General features: G+C 40.7%; 1 protein-coding gene across 2 annotated transcripts; it reads right to left on the bottom strand.

The window, feature by feature from the left end:
* Positions 1-19: 19 nt before the first annotated feature.
* On the bottom strand, positions 20-13,586 carry LOC105202013 (protein drumstick). Of its 2 annotated transcripts, none has more exons than XM_011170356.3 (3): positions 13,148-13,586; positions 6,277-6,879; positions 20-3,876 (listed from the first exon to the last, which is right to left on the bottom strand). In XM_011170356.3, the coding sequence occupies exons 2-3, from the start codon at positions 6,504-6,506 to the stop codon at positions 3,861-3,863; spliced, it is 246 nt and encodes an 81-aa protein (XP_011168658.1). In that variant the 5' UTR covers positions 6,507-6,879; positions 13,148-13,586; the 3' UTR covers positions 20-3,860. The 2 variants fall into 2 exon arrangements, with proteins under 2 accessions (XP_011168658.1, XP_011168657.1); XM_011170355.3 differs by having other exon boundaries at positions 20-3,198; positions 13,148-13,572.
* Positions 13,587-21,970: the final 8,384 nt, after the last annotated feature.

Here is a 21,970-nt window from a genome sequence, read left to right as displayed (position 1 = left end):
AAAAAAAAAAGGGACCAAATAGCATTTTACAACTTGGCGAATTTATTTGTAGTCCGTTGGAGTGGAATTTTCCCACACACACTAATACAATACGATTTGCGGAAAGCATACATGGAATCATCACGCGCATGTTATCCCATCTCTCTTGGAGAGACAAAGAACATGAATCTTCCTACCGGGCTGACCGCATGCCTCGGTGGTGTAAAGCTAGCGATACATGCATGGATATTGATACATCATGATAATAATATATAATATAATAATAATTTTAATAATAATAAAATAACATTATTATCACTCCTATGATACCGTACAACGAAATGCAGCTCTACACTCGGTGAGGCCTGTCAGGCGGCTACAATACAGAATGACTAAGCGCTATTTCGATAACATCCATAAAATAATAATTAATAATAAAATAATCAATAATAATAATATAATAATATTAAAGACGCATTGATACGCATTTAAGCTATTTACAAAGTACGACCGCGGTTTCATTCCACTAAGAGAGGAATCAAAAGTTAGAAAGAAAGAAAAAAAATCCTGTTAGCTCCCGAAGCCATCGTGGTTCATTTTTATAAATTTTTCATATCACCTTCTGCGAACTAGCTAACTGACAGATCTCGATATTCTCGAGACGCCGTAGCCAAAAACACGCGTTATATTACTAACACCATTTAAGAATGTTTCGTGGCTTTTCTGTCGTATCAAAGCGAAAAAATAATAATATCTAGCGGTGTCATTATAAGCATTACAAGCAGTCACGCAAAAACCCTCATTAACGTACAAGTCCGAACACTTTCTCTCCTTTTAATATACAGTTTGAAAAGCATGCCGCAAAATATATTAAATTTAATTTAAAAAAATACATTCTTTACAATTTATCACGATGGACTCGAGCGATACTCGAGTCGGAGGGTGATTAGAAGAGTAAGGGAAAAGTAAGAACTCATTATTCTGATTATAATAATTTGAACGATATATCTCTTTGCGCAGTATGTATCTAAATCGATAAATCATCAAATATAACATAGATATTAGAAGAGAGGTAGGAATATAGCATAAAGTTGAGGCACGTGTGACAAATCTAAATATAATTTTAACTTTCTTGAGAAATACATATAAAAATCGATAATGTATGTATCGGTTTTTACACAATTTGTTATTTACGTTAAAAATTGTACTTAAACATTTAAAACATTAACACTCATATTCCAATTCGTAATCAGAATATGATCTGTAAGTAGAATTATGAATTGATTTGATAGAAAGAGATATAAAATCTAAAAAAATTATTCTGATTGTATAGTATATTCCTACCGGCTTCACCACGAGAACTGAAGGTTCTTGCAGTTTGCATCCGATTGTGAGCTGAACGATTTCGAACGCGACGATTGTATTTATGCTCGCCACACGCGCATTCCCACTCGGTTCTCGTATTTAGCGTCTTGCTCGAGAAGCAAGCGGGAATCAACGTCACCATCTACATTGTATAGCTTCGCGTCTGCCTGCTTCGAGCATTGCGGTACCGATTGCTCCATCACGGTGCGATCTCCTCCCTCCGTCCACGTTTCGAACACTTTATACTCGTCGCGCGATCCGCACGGGTATAAATAAAGGAAAAGAGAAACTAAATGATATAGAAAAAAAAGAGGAAAAGAAAGAAAGATACGATCGACGCTCGGAAATAATAGCAGTTGATCTTCATTCCACTTCAATGGGTCGCGTCTCAGTTGGAATCGAAGGGACATCTCGCTGAGGGTTCACCCGCTGGAAACCAATCTCAGCTGACTGGTATTTGCGTCAGCGATATCACCGCGGACCCACCTTATACCACGTGGTTCCAAGGCTGTCTGGTCGTGTCTTCATATGCGCAACAATCGCGCACGCTCGTGAGATACGATTTTACTTGGACGATCCCGGCGATGCGACGAGTCGCGTCGCTGCCGCGCCGTCGCGAAATTATGTGGATTTTCTGAAGGGGAAGCCAAGTAGCTCCGCGGCCTGATTGCCAGGTGGTAGGTCAGGAAGACGTCGCTCCGGGCCTGGGCGTGGTCCACGGTAGCACGCGAAGAAGCGAACAGTGTATCCTCCAACCAGCGCTCTTATAGAGCTAGTGGGTTATTACGTAGTCCAATTTAGGACGTTAGCCCGAGGAGCAGCGTTGTGATAGCTTCCGTTATGAAAATGCGGAAGAACGGTGTATCGTCCGCATCGATTCCTGGACGAATAGCCAATTCTTTTATAATTGCGCCATCAATTTCCGAAACATCTTCTTATTCTTTTTCTCGTCGTTTGTCCACGAATCGAAGCACTGACATTGTGCACAACAAAAAGATCTAAGTTGAAACAATTTTATCATCGTTAGAATGTCTTTAATTAAAGTAGAGCATATCGATGGAAAGAAGTTTTAGATAATTTCTCTAAATTGATAAATAAATTATTTTGTTATATTCTAGCCGCACCTGTCTTCTTTCGTTACATTCGTTGTCTCTTTACATAGAACGCATGAACTGTTGTATTCATACGAGGTGCGGGAGTTTTCGAATTATGCATGATATCTAATATCATCTATCCAATTGTATCTTAAACGGTAAATTCCTTAAACGCTTTGGACATAGTCAATCGCTCGACATGTGTTTAGAACAAGAATGTCATTACCCGTTCGAATCAGCCGAATTACAAAAGAAGTTCGATGAAATTATAATAGTTCGTTGTGTCGCTGTATCCCAAATCGCTTCCATCGTTCTCTCGGCTCTGCACTCGTGCACTTCGTGTCAGGTCAAAACGAAGATTCCTCTGATGTGGCTGACGTCTGGGTGTAGGCTCGGAAGGAGGGTGAACAGAAGCGAAAAAAAACTCAAAGAAGCAGGACGGACAAACTAGATGCGAGGGTGATAGGCGAGGGTGGTGACAAAAATTAACGGAGTATCGCGATTCCCTTGCCGTACGCAAACACGATATCTCTTGCAAGTTCGACATGTCGTCGGATCGACGCGAAGAATCGCTCTAATAGAGGAGGGACATGAGGAAGAACTAGGTCGGTAGCTAGAGCATTCGATAGAGAAAGAGAAACGCGTGTCTACGGGAGTTTAGGATAGTAGTTGGCCGGATGGCTTCTAATACCTAGAGTAGCCATTCGAATAGCCATTTGAGTAGCCGTTGGAGCCCTTGTAGGGAACAGAGTGTATGCTCCTGGAACAGAGATGGTCGAAATCGGAAGATGAGGAGAGTACATTTCCAAGGAAAACCCCTCGTTTTCTTCCCACTCACATTCACTAAATTTTCTTCTTATTTATCAATCATTCTCGCCGCCTTGTTAAAGCGTGGGAGCCGTGCGCGCCGTGTGTTAGTACGAGAAATAGCCGACGATGAAGAAGTCGTAGTGAGGGTAGTAAAAGTCGCAGATACACTGAGAAGACGAAATAGCGAAAGAGGCAGACAGAAGAGAAGAAGAAGAGAAAGATGATGATGATGATGATGATGATGATGATGAAGAGAAAGTAGCATACGCATGCTGGGGTTTTCTGTGGTGGCGGTAGTGGCATGGTTGTTGATCGCGCTTTCGTCGCGACCGGGAAAAAGTGCGGGTAATCAAATAGTGCATGGTTGTAGTTTGTCGTGTCACAATTGTTATCATATTCTGTTGTAGTTTTATTGTTGCTGTTGTCCCTGTTGTTGTTGTTGTTCTTGTTGTTCTTGTTGTTGTTGTTGTTGTTGTTGCTGTTATTGTTGTCGTTGGTATTGTTTATCAACTGGATGTCATTAACTGATGTGTGTATTGTATATGTGTATGTGTGTGTCTGTGTGTGCGTGCGTGTGCGTGTGTCAAGGTGCAGGAGGTTCAGAGCTCCCGCTCACCGCCACCCACATCTACAACAGAACAGAAAACAAGACCACCGCCGTTACATACAAGGTATCCATTAGTATCCACCAGTATTGAAGATTTATTTTATCGCTCGCTCGTTCAAACGCGCTCGCGCACACGTTCCATGCGGGGGCAGCATTATTTCAGACTGATTTATGGGTCAGGCCGATTCTACGGGCCCGCGCGAGCGCGGGCGCCGCGACTCGCCGAACCGACACGCCGCGCCGCCGCCGACTCGTCGACTCGCGCCCGTAGGCGAGAGAAGGAGTGCAAAGTTCGCGGATCTTCGCGGATCTCTTCTCTCTCCCGATTCGCGCCTCTATCCGTCGTGAGGCGGGTGAAGGCGACACGTTGCAACATTACAAGGCTATTGATGCGAAAGGTCAACGCGGTAGCGGCCTCCTTCGGCCGAACCGATGGTTTTGACCTTCTCGAGGTCAGCACCGTGACCGCTTAAGCGATAGTTAGCGCGTCTTAACTTTCCTGTCGACTTACCGAACGTATTTTGAACGAAACGGGAAGAAAATGATCGACTGTAGCACGAGTAATTGCACTTACATCGGAATTCGTAAAGGTTCGTATCAATTTTGTCAGAATTTATGAAACTTGCTATTTAGATGTTAATGATAATTCATTCATTCATGTCTATCACAAAAAAGCATAATTAATTGTAATTTATCGCGTTGCTCTTAAAGCGACGCGATTCTTTTCTGCTGTAACGTGATGTCATCCTTTGTTTGACGCATTTAAACTAGTTTCATATGCATAAAAATGACTCATGTGAACCTTTCTCAATCGCCTTTTTCTCTCGTGGTCCGGCCGTACCTTTTAAACCGATATATCATTTTCTTTGCTCGTTGACATTGCGTTGACATCCTCATATAGCAAAAATAAAACGTCTTTTGATTCACAAATGGAACAGCTTACATTACAGCTCACATAAAAATATAATTTATAAATCGTAAACTGATATGGATACGGCCGAACGATTGGTGCACGAAAAGAAATACTAAAATATCTTAAAATTTACCTGGACACAGATCTGAAAATAATTTTGTCGAACCATCAAAATAATTATGTAACACCCTCAAGCTCATTGCTAAACTGTTAAAAATTGTTGCACCATATTGCTCGTCACGCTTGAACATTCTTTACAATTGTTTTAATGATGCAACAAAGTTATTTCAGATCTGTAGTCAGCTAAATTTGTAGATATCAGCAACACCGTTTCTCTCCGTGTATTTTGCGTATATTTTCTCTTCGTGTCATATATATCACGTAGATCCATTTTAGAACGATAAATCTCTTACGCATGGAACGGTTTGCGCGAGCATCGTTAATCAATGGTTACAACTAAAGGACTACCGTGAGACGTTTCCGTATTAATATTCAACTCGTCCTCGAATGCGGTTATCTTCATTTCACTATGTAAAACTAGTCGACGACTCGTGTTTCCTGTCTCGCAATTTTGCATCGAGCGACGAACCATTTATCTGACTGGAAATTTGTCAAATCGTAGATCAAATTGGTCCATGAAGCGTATTTTAAACTAAAGTATTGGCCTCAGCCGGTTGTTGTAATTTTTTTTTTTTTTTACTTGGCAAAAAATCAAATCGCGGGTTCGACCGGTTTTCCAGGTGTCTGTGCCGGTCATCTTAATTTAAAGCTTTACGTGCGACTCTAATTTTTTCGATTGTCACATGTGAAGGCGAACAAAAGAAGTGATAATCTGATGCACAATGAATATCGTTGAAACTTCACGTTACTTTACACTGTTCGACGTCAAAATGATTATCGAGTATCCAGGTTGGAATCACAATTTTTGTTCTCATTATCCGCGCTGTGCAAAACGGCGAAATAATCGCAAGAGGAAAATTTCTACGAAAGCCAATGACGTAATCTAACGGCAGTTAATTTCAATCTAGCTCGACTCGTGTCGAGCTAATTGTTAACCGAGAACTGATTATTCTCCATTATGCCATTTTGTCACGCAGCGAACAGCGAGGACGCGCAGTATACGAGTACGAAAACGTCTCCCGATAGCTTCTCTATTTTCGAGCGCAGGTTCTTGCAAGTGAGAGTCACGCACTGACGTCTGATTCACGATCGGTTGCCGCGATATTCCGCAGGTACATTGCCAATATCTACAACGTCAGGTGTGTGTGTCGCGGGTTTCTCTTTCATATGCGCGACGCCATATTCTTATACGGACCCTTGTAAAGGGACCCCCTAAAGAGTACTCGGAGATCGCGGCGATTGATCACGGATCAGATCGCGTACGTACGTGTCCCGTGCGAGCGCGCAAAAATAGAAATCCTCGAAGGGAAAACAAAACGAAATAAAAAAAATTGAAACAAAAACTGTCGGTAAAATTAATAATAAAAAAACGAAACGTGGCGGTGTACCTGTGTTGCTTGAAGTTGTCCTGCCGCTTGAAGGACTTTCCGCAGACCTCGCAGGTGAAGGTCACGTCGTCCTTATGGCTGCGCTCGTGGATCATGAGGTTGTAGGGCTTCGTGAAGCGCCGCTGGCAGTACTTGCAGACGAACTCTACCGTGCACTTGGCGCGCATCTTCTGCCGCCGGCCGAACTCCCTGCCGTGCCCCTCTGTCTCCATCGGCATTATCGCGAACATCCTTATAAATTCCCACCGCTCCTTCTCTTGGTCGAGTCTCTATCTCTCCTTTCCCTCTGCCCGCCTCTCTCGCTCTCTCGCTAACGCCCGGAGTCACTCCTACCACTTCTTCTGTCTCCCTCTGTCTCCTTTCTTAGTGCTCTCCGATGCTCGCGCGCTCTCCCTCTCTCTCTCTCTCTCTCTCTCTCTCTCTCTCTGCCTCTCGCTCGCAGACTTTCGTATGCTCTCTCTTTCTCTCTTTATCTGTCTTTCTTGACTGTCGTTCTTCGACTCGCTCTTCTCCTCCCGCGCAAAGCTAGTCTCGGGCACGGCTGACTCCTGGGAGTGAGATCACTGCTTGTACCACGTCGCGAGAGAATCCTCGTATCGCTGCCTGCAAAGAGCACAGAATCGATGATTCTTCTCCGATCTGACTGGCGCGCTCGAGGGAATCACCCGCGAGTCGCGAGAGCGGACTATTCGCCCGTATCCAACGAGATATTTACGCGAAGCGCCGTTGCCTACGAGCAACGGGTTAGTAATGTTGAAGCAACTTCTGAAGTATTTTGCATTCCTTACGAAGATGCGTAGGTGGAGGGACGTGTGAATGCCAATGTGCCTTACGGAATAGAAATTCCCTCCGATCGAATTATTCTCGCGATATTTTATCGGGAATGCGCTTTTAGGACACTATAGGGAAGTACTTTTCCTATGTGTGTAAAGGATAATTCCGAGACGTGCTGGCTACAACTGATTCTACGAGGAAAATCTGTTGTGACATATTGATACAAAACATGACGATTCTTGATATGATGGAAAGTAATACGTTATTCCCATTTATATATAGGTAAGATAGAGAAAACTTTTTTCGTAGAAATGTCAAAAGCAAGTTTTGGAATTTAACATTTTACATTTGTTCTTTAACTTATTATCATAACGTTTTTGCAACATAAAATTCCTACTCTGCAAGAAACAGCAAATAAAAAATGATTAGTTTAATGCGCTGCAATAAATAAGATTGAAAACTTATGAAATTTATATAAAAATGTCAAATAAGTTTCATGTAAATTCACTTTACAAAATTATATTATGACATTTTTCACTTAATTTTATATGTTATAATTCTATAAAAATCTTGCAGTTTCAACTGCATGAAATTATTAGAAACTTGTTATATGCAATTCTTGCTTCTAAATAAAATTGAGAACAAATTGTAAACAAAATTTTTTTTCATAAATCTATTAGAAATAACGTATCATTAGAAATTAGTATCAAATCAAAACTCATATCATCATATATAAGCAAAAGTATACAATCTTCTTCAAAAAATTTGATATTCTTAAACAGACATTAATTTGCTCACATAAAGAAACAAACTTCATGTAAGAAACAAATTTCTTCGTGTAAGAAAATGATGTGAGTTTAACATTATTAATTTTTTTTTTTAGGAATATTGTCTTGCTTGTTTATGAGAATATGATTTTTTATTTGATGATAATTTTTTCCGTATAATTATATTAAGTATTTATCATCATGTTAAGTTTCTCGGTATTACGATCGCAAAAGAAACGCGGTGCGAATGCTCATAAAAAGCTGTGCGCTTCCGAAAAAAAATTAATGACTAGTTTCCTAATTGGGTGCGTCTGCTCGGTTCGCAAGTTTAAATCATTAACTCCGACACGTCCTCCGGGCATATTTAATTTCAAACGCTGTCCAGTTTTAAGTTTCATTCATATATGGGATGCTGTATACATTCGTGGTAATCGAGGGGGAAGAAACAGCCACTATTAGCACTAAATGCACGGCGCAAATACGATCCGTAATCTTTACGCTCGGCATCCGGCGCCACGCAAATCACGAGAATATTTCTCGAGCTCGCGATGCTCTCTGTTCTAAAAAGAAACGTGAAAGCAACGGAGTCACCGATTAACTTTTATGCAGCTGATACGGGCTTATTTTCAAAAGTTCCTCAATAAAATTTAAATACCGTGCACTCTCTAAATCTCGTAGAGTGACAAATCACTTGAAAAATTGCACAGATTTGATTTTCACTTTTTTAGAGTGACGTTTTACTCCACGAGATTTAGAAATGTGATAACTGTTGGTGCCACAAATATTATAATTTTCAATGCTATTTTCATAACATTTTTATTAACGATAAATATATCGCGTGATATATAATGCTTCATGATCATCGCGCGAAAAATTGTTCAAAGTTTAACTTTCTTGTATCTATAAGTTTGAATTGTTCATAATCTTTAGTATAACCACCTTGAGATGTCTTTTAAACCTTGGAAATAATTTGAGAAGTCTGATGTAATCAAATTCCATTAAAATCATGTTTTCACGCGTTAGAAATTGACATTCATAGATTACTTCATATTTTCGTTCTACGTTCTCATGTTCCGAGAGGAGGCGCGATAAAATTTCTACCATGATAAAATGAGAGGGGGAAAAAAGATATGAATTATACGTACAATGCGCCAAATTATACCTCGTGTGTAAGTATTACTTTTAGAACTCCCCCGTACGATACCGTACTCAGCCGGATATGAATGAGGGACGGTACCTCTACAGTCTAATGGCACGGTTCTCGAATTGGAATCGGCATGTTAAAAAATAGCCCGCGGGATCCAATCGCGCGGCGCGGCCATTGTACAGGAGCGTTGGCCAGTCGCTACCGGCTCGCATTAAGCGCACGGCGCACGCTCGAATAAAGTGGCGTGTCCGAATGAGTAATAAGCGATGCCTGGGCGTAGCCCGGTTGGTTAGCGTGCCTAACGGGCGGTGGAGCCTAATCGGAACTGCGTATTACGCGCGACTCTACGTTCCATAAAAAGAAAAAAATAAAAGAACTTTGCTGTTCCCCCCTCCTACCAGGAAAGACATCACGCCTCTGTCTGTTCTCGTCACCGTTGATTCAGACCTTGTAAATATTCGCCGACAACTCGTAAATACCAATCCGTCCAATATTGGACGTAAAGATAATATAAACTGCATAGAAAAAAAATACAAAGTAAAAATAATGTGCGGCTGTCATCAAGATGGGACACCTTCGTCACTCTGTTATCTGGATAGATAAAAGGACAAATGGTCACGTCCGGATTTACGGGTTTATGTAAACTGAGCCTTCCTTCGTCCCTAATCCACAATACCTTTTATAATTTTAACAAGTCATAAACCTCACACAGGTAAAATAGAAATCGGTGAAACAACATTTTGTCTCCTCTGAGGTTTTAGAGGAAGGAAACAGGCCTAACGATATGTCTGTTACTTCCTTAAAATTTCATCATTTCACTTTCGAACAATCGACACGAACTACTCGTGCTGTCGCAGATATTGATGTAAGCCCGTGGAAACGAACGGTAACAGCGGCTACTACAGCGGCAATCTTGTCAAAGAGTTACGAGGTCACAGTACGCTTGTATTACCCGAGACGAGTGCATGCGGCAGGAACAGGTTCTCACTTTGCGCGAAGCGAAGTTAATGAGTTGTGCGTTAATGAGTTGGGTGCCGAGGAAAAACGACATTAGCCGTGTAAACGCTCAGGTTTTATATTACAGACGATGCCGGTGAGGACGTGCAAATAATCTTGAGGCCGATGATAAATGATCGTGTTCCCTGATAACCGCTAAGTCCGCTGAATTCGACCGCGCGCGATCAAAATAGCAATCACAGAAGTAAAACAGACGTAAGCCGTCGTCGCCACCGCCGCCGATATAATTTCTCCGTCTTGATAAAGGGACTGGTCTAGCGTCTAAGTGAGCGGTGAAAGAGATATGGGATCGCAAGTGCAACGAGACGTTAAGATTTGCGGCGATTGCGAAGCGGCGAATGCGAGCGTGAGTTAACGCGACGCTCGTGTGTGCGCCGCCACGCATGTATCACAGGAAAACGAACACCGTGCCAGCTACCATGTTTGCCTACCGAACAGTTTGCGTGATCGAATGCTTTCGTTTAATGTATGATAATGTATGATAATGTATGATAATGCGATATATATGTAGACGCTCGCGTTTATGGATGCGCCATACTAGACGGAGATTTGCGAATAAGGCGGTGAAGCGTTTTAATATGTACGGAGCCATGCGCGAAAGTGAATTTTGTTATGAACGCAAGGAAGGGAATCAAGTGGGATCTTCTTCCGGACGTGAACGGAATCGTGCGCGATTAAATAAACAATTAAAACAGATATTATGTAACATAACTTTTATACCGTATATAGATAAATATGCTATTCGCGACTATTAATTCAACTCGCACGGAAGAGAAGTCATTCTGACGTGATTGACACGTATAGGCAAATTAATTGGTTTTTCAACTGTCGAAGAACACAAAATTGAGAAAAAATAATTAACACACCGACAATAGATTTAATATTACAAATGTAAATAATCATTAACAATACATAGTTTATAGCACGTCTAGATATTAAAAATTTGTAATTGAGTTCATCTAATCTATACAAGATAAATTTCGCTGATTGTGCCGATTACTTCATGAAGAAAATACGCAAAGGGGTTTTGTTGTGTGAGATTCGAGAATTACTCCTAACGAGGGCAACACTCGAAGGGACAGCTAAACGAGACGGCTGACGCCCGACAGTGTCGTATTTCATTTCATTCAGAACCATCGACGCCCTGGAAAAAGGGTAGTCGCGAGTACCTTTCGCTCTATCACGCGATACGAAGGGCGGAGTACGTGGTACAAGGGAGTCGGCAGCCAATCGAAGAAGAACGGAGAGCGGCCAACCAAGCGAGCCCGGCTCGATGTGCGTGCACTCGTTCTCGCGTGTATGGAGGAATAAAGGAAGGAGCGGTAGCCCTCGTTCGTTCGCTCGCCACAGCGCGAAGGCCGGTAGCCAACCAAAGAAGAGTCGCTACTGTGCACCGCCCTACCGCCGACTACCGGTTTTCGGCCAGTAGCTACCGTACAGCCGGAGAAGTCCACCAAGTGGGACCACACCCTCCCTCCGCCGTCTAGACGTCGAACCGCGATACCAGCGAGCGCGAGGGAACGCGGACGATCATGCAAGGGCGTTTCTTGCCAGAGATATTACCTATCGCGCGGACCCGCGTCACGCGTGCCGCAAAAGAAAAATGGTAGATCCGTGATGGATCCGTTTTGATTTCTCCCAACGACTCTGGCGAGCTAATTGCTCGTTAGCTAATGCCCGTATCGGACTAGAGATTAAGATTGGATTGGATTGGATTGGAATTTAACCAATCGGAGGAAAGGTAACCAATCTCAACTTTAGTGATATTTGCTTTAATTGGTCAAATTCTAATCCAATTACAATCTCAATCTATAGTCCGATACTGACATAGCGCGCATTGGATCCCGGTGATTTGAACAGCCGCACGTCGCAGCACGACGTTTCTGCGGAATGTAAGAACTATTAAAAGCAAAATTTCTATAATTGCGGGAAATATGGTTATAAGGTTATAAGAAAGCTGTTTTGTAGTAATTAAACGTTGGTAAAAGTAGACATCAGTAAGTAAGTTTTCAAAATAGAAAATTTTAGTTTTTAATTAGGTTTCATATCCATTCTCCTATGCATACCGTATTATATTATATTAACTATCCGAATATTGCCGGATATTGACGGGAGAAATTAAAAATCTCAATAAATGCCTAATGACTACTGAATTCTAGAAAGTTGTCTATGATATAAAACACAAAATTATGTGCTTTATATACGTATATCCATAGAAAAATTGCAACTGCTACTTGAGAAAGCGAGTTACCAGGGGAATTCGAGTGCTAGAAGGATTGAAGGAGACCATCGTAAAATCGCCGCGAACGACCCGCAAGATACTTGAGGACCAATCAAAACGCAGCGGCTACCGTGCACCGCCCTACAGCTTGCTACCGATTTCGAGCTGCGAGGACTCGAGATACACGCGAACGAGTATATAGACCACACCTATATACCACCTCCTGTCCGTTTCTTATGCGCGGAGACATACGATAGAAAATGCAAGGACTCGAAAATACAGTAGATATATTCTTGCTTTTTCATTCTCTTTACATCTATGTATAAAGAATTTCGGTGCAATTTTCCAATTATTGTTTCCAAGATTCTTTCTTCATTTCATGAGCTGGCAATTTAGAGCTCTGTATAGAGATCCTTATGCCATTAATTAAGAATTATTAACTAACTTTATTTTATGAGAAAAAGAGTTTTGGAATGGGGAATACGTAAACGAAATTTTGAGATAACTGTGATCAAAACGAATAAATAAATGAAATTGAAAAATTATATTCTACATTAAATTATGGTACTGCATTCCATAGAAGAAACTGTACCACATGTGTCCGATATATTTGAAACGTGGTACAGTACATTCTACGGAAGACTAAAATGTAATGAGAAAAAAGAAGAAAAAAAAGGAGAAACATAATTTCGTAGAAAATACCCAGTTCAAATAACAAAAGATGTGACTAATCTCTCCAGATAATGTTATTTCGAATGTGATTGAAGTAACAACTTAATAAACTAATTATTGTATTAATTGTTTATACACACGTTTATAAACAGTTATTAAACAATTATTTCCATCTTAAATCTAAATTATATACTTATACAATGTGTTATAGAAATTACATGCAATACTTTAAGGTGGCAACTTAAAGAGGTAATATCATTGACTATGACTTACCAGTAGAGACTGTAGGAATGCGAATAAAAGGTTGATCCGCGAGCAATGTCCAGTAGCAGTCTTCCGCAGGGGAAAATCTTGGAACTTGGTCGAAAGTGTAAACTTTCGATGAACGAAAGAACGAAACTCGCGAAAGGCGGTTAGTTGTAAAACGAACTACGCGACACGCGTATAGTGTCACGCTGCCAACAGTCGGGATCTCCCGTATTACTTAGAGTAGGCCGGTGGCTCGTAAAAGTGTTGAGTTGCTGCGCGTGTGTCTTCCGGGCTGACAGGTCTGGACCGTTTGGTTGCGCGGCGTCGACTGAAGCTTCGTTTGGTCGCTCGGTTCGCTGGTAGCCCGAATAGGTAGGCACACCAGAAGACGGTAGGACGCCGTGTGTAACCGCCAAAGGTCTCCTCGTCGTCGTCGTCGTTTGGCTTCTTCTGGTTGGAGGACCGGGAGACACCTCCCTACCGAACCGACTCACCGATACCCACCAGTTATCGTGTGAAGGTAGCCTCCCTCAATTCCACGGGGAACGTACACGTCCAGGATATTCCTTCCTCGACCTCGTTGCGGTGGTAGAGGTAGAAAAGAGGCGGCCGGGGAGGCGAGGGAGGAGGGAGGTGAAGGAGGAGGTGGTGGTGGTGAGAAGGATGCGGAGGAGGAACGGGAGCAGAAGAAGGAAAATGAGGGAAGAGGGTGACGGCGGGTGTTGGTAAAAGAAGAGGTGAGGACGATGATGAAGAGGAGGCCCGACGAAGAAGGGAAGAAGTGGTAGCGCGCCTTGTCCAGAGTCTACGTGCGTCCTTGTCTCACCCGGTCGCCGAATAGCAGCGCGGTTATTCACAAATCCTTCGTCGACGCGGCTTCCTGAGCTCCCGCTTGGTGTTCGTCCGCCCTCCCCTCCCCTCCCTTCAACTGTCCCCGCGGACTTGCTCCCTCTCTTCCACGGGTCCTGGATCCCTTCCACCACACCGCGTCTGGGCCCGCCCTCATAACCGTGAGACGAGAGCATCCCTCTTCACCCACGCGAGACCCCTTCTGGTATAATCTCGAGGTGTCTCCCCTACCTTCTTTTAAAGTATTCGAATACCGCACCGGCATACTCCGGTCCCGCTTCCTTCCGCCTTCGTCCTCTCCCAAAAGGATACCCCCCGCGGGGGCGGTAGCCAACCCCGGCCGTAAAAGCTACGGAGGTAGCGCTCGTATCCAAAAGCTAGAGCCACTGACTCTCTTCGGCGCGCGCGTGAGCTCGCGCGCGCGAGCGCGCGCGCCTTCTTTACCTATCTTACCTGCCTACCTGTGCGTAGGAGTATCGCTCTCTACGTATTGCCAGTCGTCCTCGGAGCGGAGCGAAGCGGTTGATATTTTCGTGGATAAACAATATAAACGCGCGCGCGTGATCGCCGTGGCAATCTCGACACCTACGCGTAAAGGCGAAACGATTCTTAGGAGAGAAAATCCACGGGTGCGTCGATTCCTTGATCTCTACTACGCTAGGTGAAGAAAGATAGGAAGAAAGGCAGAGAGATAAGCAGAAGCGAAAAGATAGAGAGAGAGAGAGAGAGAGAGAAGAGAGGGAGATAGAGAAAAAGAAAGCGAGACAGACAGGCAGACAGAAGGAGAGACGCTCGCCGCTGACGATGAGAAGCAGATAGTGTAGGAGAAGGTGGAGGTGGAAGGAGCGTGCAAAAGCGAAGAGCGGGGGCTGACACGATGCCGCGGGGGTTCCCAGGGCACGTGGGAAATGCACAGTAGTCGATGTCAATCCCCCCACCAGGCTCCTCGCTCGGGCCCCACCGGGCCCCACCACGAAGTCGCCGGGCCGGAGAGCCATCGCCGGGATTCCGGGCGCCGCCCATCGAGATCTTGCGGTATCGCTTCATTGGACAATCCCATGCGGACGGGACGATCGCCTCCCTCACGAGTCACCAGAATGATCGAGTGGTGGAAAAATTCCTCGGGAACGGCGAAGAGGATTGACGACGATGAAGAGAGGAAGAAGAGGACGATGAAGAGGAAGAAAACGAGGGAGCGATTGGCAACAAAGGCGACGCCGACGAGCTTGGCATGCGGCGACTTCACCGCCGCGCCGAGCCGTGTGGCCACCGATTCAGCCTGCGAAAACGCATCGCCAAAGATGGAGAGGCATCCAAGTGACAATGGGAGCTTGGATAATAGTAAATAAAGGGTAGTCTTCGCTGGCTTAATAGCGATTTAAATGACAGATTAAGAGATGTTTAAGTATTTTTGACATGCGCGACGGCATGTTAGGAATACATATTGATTGCTGTAGAAATTGCCGATGTCAAGAGTATGTAACTGCTTTGGTAAAATAATGATGCAGCGAATGGTATTGAAACGTCAGTAGAGCTGGACTCAATATTGCTAATTATATTGATTCCTGATTTTCTTGTTCGTTTCTGTTTAACGTCAGGCGAATGCCGGATTTCATTCCATTGTATTTGCCTTTATATTTATCAGCATATACGATATATTATTTCATATATCAGAAAAGTATAAACTATATTTTACTTTTTGTTTATTAAAAATAGAAAAATTTGAGTAATACTTTATAATGCAATTTTTGCTGTTATTTACTCAGTAGGTTATAACTGTCACGTGACAGATTTATCTTTCCTTATTTATAGCTTTCTTTCAATATCCGAATTGGCTAATAATTGAATGAGATATAGTATGTTAAGGCGGTAATGCAAAATAATATAAAGTTAAATCTGTATATATGAACAAAGTCGCGGTTAGTTCCGTCAGAAAAGGCGAGTTTTTAATTCATTTATTGATTAATCGCACCATGAGCAAATGCAGCTTTTACAGAGCAATGTTGCATTTGTGTATGATGCGATTGATTAATCGATGAATTAAAAAACTCACCCAAACTGCCAAAAGTATTATCAGAGCAAAACACGTTTGAAATGCAAATTCGAACACGTCCGAACACGTCTAGTCTATGCCTCACACGCGACTATATGTCGTAATAATAACTATCACTAATCTTGCATTTTATAGAAAAATTGTTACAAAAACTAATTAAATAAGACGACTAACAACGTGACGTACGACTTTCAACTAAACTTCAAATTTAAAAAAAAATTGAAGAAATAACAATGAGCAAACATTTTCAATAAAAAAAGTAATTTAAACAATTAATGCGGAAGGAGAAAAATACGCGTTTTGTAGCAAATTTGAACAATTATATTTAATTATTTTCTTATCACTTATTGAAATTTTAGTTTAGTTCTGTAATAATAGAATCGCAGTAGTCGCTCGACTTGAAAAATATCGATTCTCATATTCCTATCCAAACGCATCAGCATTTCGTAAAATTATTTCTATGTCGCGATATGGATTTAATTAGTGACATGTTATTAATATTCATAAATAAAATACTTGAAATTTCTTGGAAAATTATAATAAAAAAAAATATATGCATACAATATATTATCTATTACATTAAAACTTAATATTTGCTATAAAATGTTTTGAAGAAGAACTGCTTTGAAAAATCACCATCTTGAAAATTTTTACCGATTTTATATGCGAGAGTTAAAATTGCTGCTTAGTTGCGAGTGAAGGCTACAGTTATTCCCATTAGTTATATTTCTTATTATTTGCTATAATTAATATTATATGTATTAAAGCGTAAAGTTTATTTTTCTCGCGAGGACCCAAAAATCCAATGTTCTTCCCATATTTCGACGTTATACCACAGAAGCGATATGAAACGGAGACGCAGAGATGAGATGTTTGGCCGTAATCAGGAGTTTGAAAGTGTACCGAGAAGTCGCGTTATCTTGATATCCAAAAGCGCGTATTCGGTGGACCGGATGGATCAGAGGTGCCGCCGTGTTGGCGCAGGAAACGGAAACTGGTGGAAACAAAGCCTCGGCAAACAGACGGCATCTCACAGGGTATAGGGCAAATAACGCGCGTCCGCACCTATTGCTCTCGCCTCGGTCGTCGGTCGCGACAAATATTGTCACGACCGGAGGCAGAGGTGAAAGAGGGGAAGCACCACCTCTCGTTTCGGACTGGGGGACCCCGACCGATAGATTAGGACACGGGCACGATACTGTAAACGACGTCGCAGCACGCACGCACGCACGCAGCGTGAAAGATAACGAGAACCGATCGAGACAGGTCTTGTCGAATTAGCAGGTAGGTCCGAGCAGCGGCGTGAGAAACCGCCAACCGTCGATCCCGAGATAACGTAATCCGAAAGGAAAATCGTGAATGGGACCCGGCCGGGAAAATGGAAGAACGCCATTTAGGTCTAAACATTTACGAACGCGAGCGGAAATGACAACGGTGAAACTTCTTTCCGATCTATTTCTCTCTGATGGAGGTATACGAAATGATGTCGCTACCGCATCTTAAAAGAATAAAGAATATGCAGTAAAAAATATGAATTAGCCCTTGGCTTTCTCAGTTGTTTTGCGACTTTGCATTAAACGCGATCAAGAGCATTACTTCGTAATTTGAAGAAAGAAAAACGCGCAAAAGTTGTGTATCAATATATTTTTATTTATCTCTCCACCAAAGAATAGATTGATCACGTGTATCTTTATTCGAAAAGTATATAAAAGTATGATCTTCCCGATCATAATGTAGAACAATACAATAAAAAAAGATACGCGATGAAGTTTTCCAGTTAATTCCACGTGAAAACATATTAAAAATACGAATCAAATAATATCAAGGACATACGTAATTAAACAGAAAAGCACCAGAAATTATTAAATGAGCGAATATTGTTTTTATGTATGAATCAGAAGGAAGGATAGGTGTAGTCTATTCATGGAGTGTTTATAAAGTATAAAAGATTGACAAGAATTTGTCGTGGATTTTCTAAGTCGGCTGTATATACGATGATAAGTGTGCCCTCAGTAATGGCGGTCACATCAAAGCTTCACTCGCGTTCTTCGTCGGCGTGAAGTCGCGACTCGTAGATACGCGGACGTGCCTAATGGAAAGGTGTGTGTGCACACACGACAATGTTTCGTATCTCTTAATGGTCGTTTCACAACCGTTTTCTAAACGTATGAATTTTGCGTTTTGAAATATCGCATCAGAAGCACGAGCCAAGATGCGCCGCGACAACTTTACAATCGTTTCGATAAAGACACACAGCGTTTCGAACTTATCCAGTCTTTGCTGATAAAATGAAATTAAATGATTAGAAAATGTGCAAAGACGCTGTAGAATTTTTCTTAATGATCTATTAAAACGTTTCCCTTTTTTTTTAATCTATTCGAAAGCAATCTAAATTTAATCTAATGTCTGCAGTTGTCAATCAAAATCATTATTTTACGAGTAACGAACAGAAAATACATTTTTCTTATCAGTTAAGAATTTTTTTCAAGAGATTCTTCTCCTCTTGCATTTACAATTTTGATTTGCAAAAATATTCGAATTAAATTGCGGAAAATCATTCGTACAACGCTTTCATATTTTATGTTTACGGCAGCGGCAACATCACTAGCTTACAATCCCGGATTTACTAGCTTTTATTACACGTTATCATCTACGCACTTGTTTTCGCGAGAAAAAGCCACCGACGATATAATTCGAAAGATTAACTTGGGTATTTTCGCAGTTTATGTTCAAATCCCGCATATCACCGCCGATTTGTGTCTCTAGTAGGAAAACTTCGTGTATTCGATCTTTACATTCTTGTATTATTTCAAAAAATCATTAATATTTAATAATATTTTACATTTGCTTTTCAGACTAGATATCTAGAGTTTAATTAAAGACTAAAGTTATAAAAGCTATAAAATATTTAAAAGTTATAAAATATTTAAATTAATGCAATTTACATATCAATAATTCAAATAAATTTTAGTAAATTTAGTAAATTTTAACTCTTTGAAGCACATATGTGTCGCACTTTTTAAAAATAAAAAAATTTTTTAAATTTTATTTTTATTTTTTTGCAATTTCATATCTAGTATTAGTATTTTGAATAAAAAATTTGGATCTAAATCTGAAGTCAAAATTGTACAATTTACACGGTTGACTGAACATGCTCAAAGTGCAATAAATTTTGGTTTTATGTAAAATATACTACACAGTAAATTTTCTTCTAAACATCATACATAATTAAAATTTTTTGAGGTCCCTGATTTTGAATCTAAAGTTAAAATTTATAAATTTTTTAAATACAAGATGGCGGACCAAAATTGTAAAAAATCCTATATTTTATTGACTTTTATATATTTTTTTAAATATTCTTGCAAACAACCCTATACACATTTGAAATTTAATTTCTCCATTTTTGTAACCTGCGACACCAAAAACCCGTGTTTACCGTTATTACAAATAACTGAATCTATTTCTTCCATTTTCAGTGCACTATGTTGAATTCACTACTTTGAATTCATTACTTTGAAAAATGGTCAAAATCTGACTATATTGGCTTCGTAATCAACAACTCCAAAAATCCCTGTAAATTGAGTTTCAAATATTCGTATGTAAAAAAAATGTGTGTTTCAAAAAATTTATAAAAGAAATAATAAATTACAATGCTTTTATAATAAATAGATACTACTTTTATTTTTTGCTCTTTTCTATTTTTATTATTTATTATGCCAATTTACTTATAAATAAAAAAATAGACTTTTCCTATATTTACTTATTTTATTGTAATATATCTTTTTTGTCGAAATTTTGCTATAATTATCTTAATACTTTTTATTAAAAATTCTATATTCCTATTAAACTTTAAAATGATTAATCAGAAGCTAATCCGTAATGATACACATTGATTTCCGACATGGAGTTCTAAAGGTATGCTCTTAATAGTAATAAAATTAAAAAAAATCCGTATTTGAGAATTGTTCAAAGAATCAGCATACGCGGTAAAAAAAATCAACATCTGCGGGTGATAAATGGTCGTCGCTGTGAGCGAGACTTTATCTTAAAGTCCAGAGAGGCACCACGAAGAGTTCGCTCGCATAATGGGCATAGGACGAACCCAAGAAGAATCATGGACTAAAGCCGCACCTTCCGCTGGCCACGCAAGTATGCAACGTGCACACGTTATAATGCTATGCCCGCAAATGTACGGGCGACGTAAGATTATGGCGACCACGATAATGCCGGACTCAAATTTGACCTCTTCCTCGACGGCGTCGTGTAGTCTTATACGTGCGCAATTATGCTACTTCCGATCCGCAAATGATACCGTTGAATAATATACGTCGGCACTAAAGCGATGCAAAAGAATTCTCTCCCTACGAATTTATTATCAAAAAATTCATTGGATAAACAGTTACATTGACGATTATTAAAATTACCCGAACAGGTCTGCTGAATTATCTAAAAATTTAGCTTGATACAAAACTGAAAATACATTTGTTGAATTATAAAAATATATTGAAGAAAATTTTGTTGAATCAAATTATGAAGAACATTCAAACATGATGAGTAATTAGTTTGCAAACGTACAATATAATAATATTTTGATCGTCCGACGAAATTCTTCTGTTCCACAAGCTCTTTTCCCACAGTCCATGCGAAATTTAAAATTTACCGCAGAAAGTTGGAAGTTACATATTCTAAACGTCCAACACATTGAAAAAAAGAGGTTGATTAAACGACTACAAGTTGTTAAAAAATTGTAGTCGTCGTTTACACGATAAGCCTGCGACATCCAACAAAACAAATAGCGTGCAAAGGATATGTTCTCTTCTTCGTCGATTTTGCTAAACGAATACTGTTCGCCAAGATGTCATTTGTCAAAGAGAACGGCTTCTGCGAGATTCTTATTACTTGGCATTTACGGCTTTATCAGATGCGATCTCAAATCTTCGACGTGCGAAGTGCCTAAGTATCCGTTGACACATCCAGTTTGCGCGATACATACATACACATGCGTGCCACGATGCGTAAAGCGAAGCGTGACGTGTGTCGCTCGCGCAGGAATTTGCCTTCGCGGCTTTACCGGATTTACCGAGACACCTCGTGAAACACGCCCATGTTTGACTTAGCTTTTGAGTTACGCCGAAATTTTCACAGAAAGTCGCCGCCGTCACAGAGAGACCGACACTGACAACGAGGCCGGGGCGAGGAAGTAGAAAGACGGTGAGGACGACGACGACGTGTTCGTATAGGACTTATCATCCCGTATAACGACGACGACGACGACGACGACGACGATGACGACGGGCCGCGCCCGACATGTACGGATGGAATAGATTGTTTGCCGATTTTTACTCACCTCCCCCGCCATAAAGCCGTCTGCGAGCGGCGCAGCCCGGCTCGTAAAATGTACGTGCCGAGCTGACAGCGGCACAACACGCGCTTAAGTGCAAACAAACTTTCTCGCAAGTAATCTCGACCCGATATTCGGGCCAAAACGGAAGTTTTTGCAAGCGTTTTTGTGATGGACCCATGTCGGCGTAATGTGGAAAAAAAAACTTTTGTTTTTGTCAATCCAAAAAAATTCCATTACACTTCCGCAATAAAAAGGATTACATTTTCCTGCAATATAAGAAAAGGAGTAAAAATATTTCAACAATAAGCGAGTCCTTCTCACATCTTTATGTTTGAAAAATATTTCAGTTTTCTAGCGAAACACCATATAACCATAAAATACTTCTGTACTATTTCAAGGACAGAATTGAAAGAAATAATATGAAGAAATGAAAATATATTTATGTACTAATGCATTTTAATACATTTTTATCAATAGTGATATGAATATCCGAATATTTTACCTTACGGACAATTAATTTAATTGGTATAGCAATAATTTTTAATATTTGATAAAAATGATTTTTGCATATAATAACATACCTGAAAACAAATTAAAATTT

The sequence above is a fragment of the Solenopsis invicta genome, chromosome 1, assembly GCF_016802725.1.
Source record: "Solenopsis invicta isolate M01_SB chromosome 1, UNIL_Sinv_3.0, whole genome shotgun sequence".
Classification (NCBI taxonomy): domain Eukaryota; kingdom Metazoa; phylum Arthropoda; class Insecta; order Hymenoptera; family Formicidae; genus Solenopsis; species Solenopsis invicta.
This window is presented reverse-complemented; position numbering and strand designations above follow the sequence as displayed.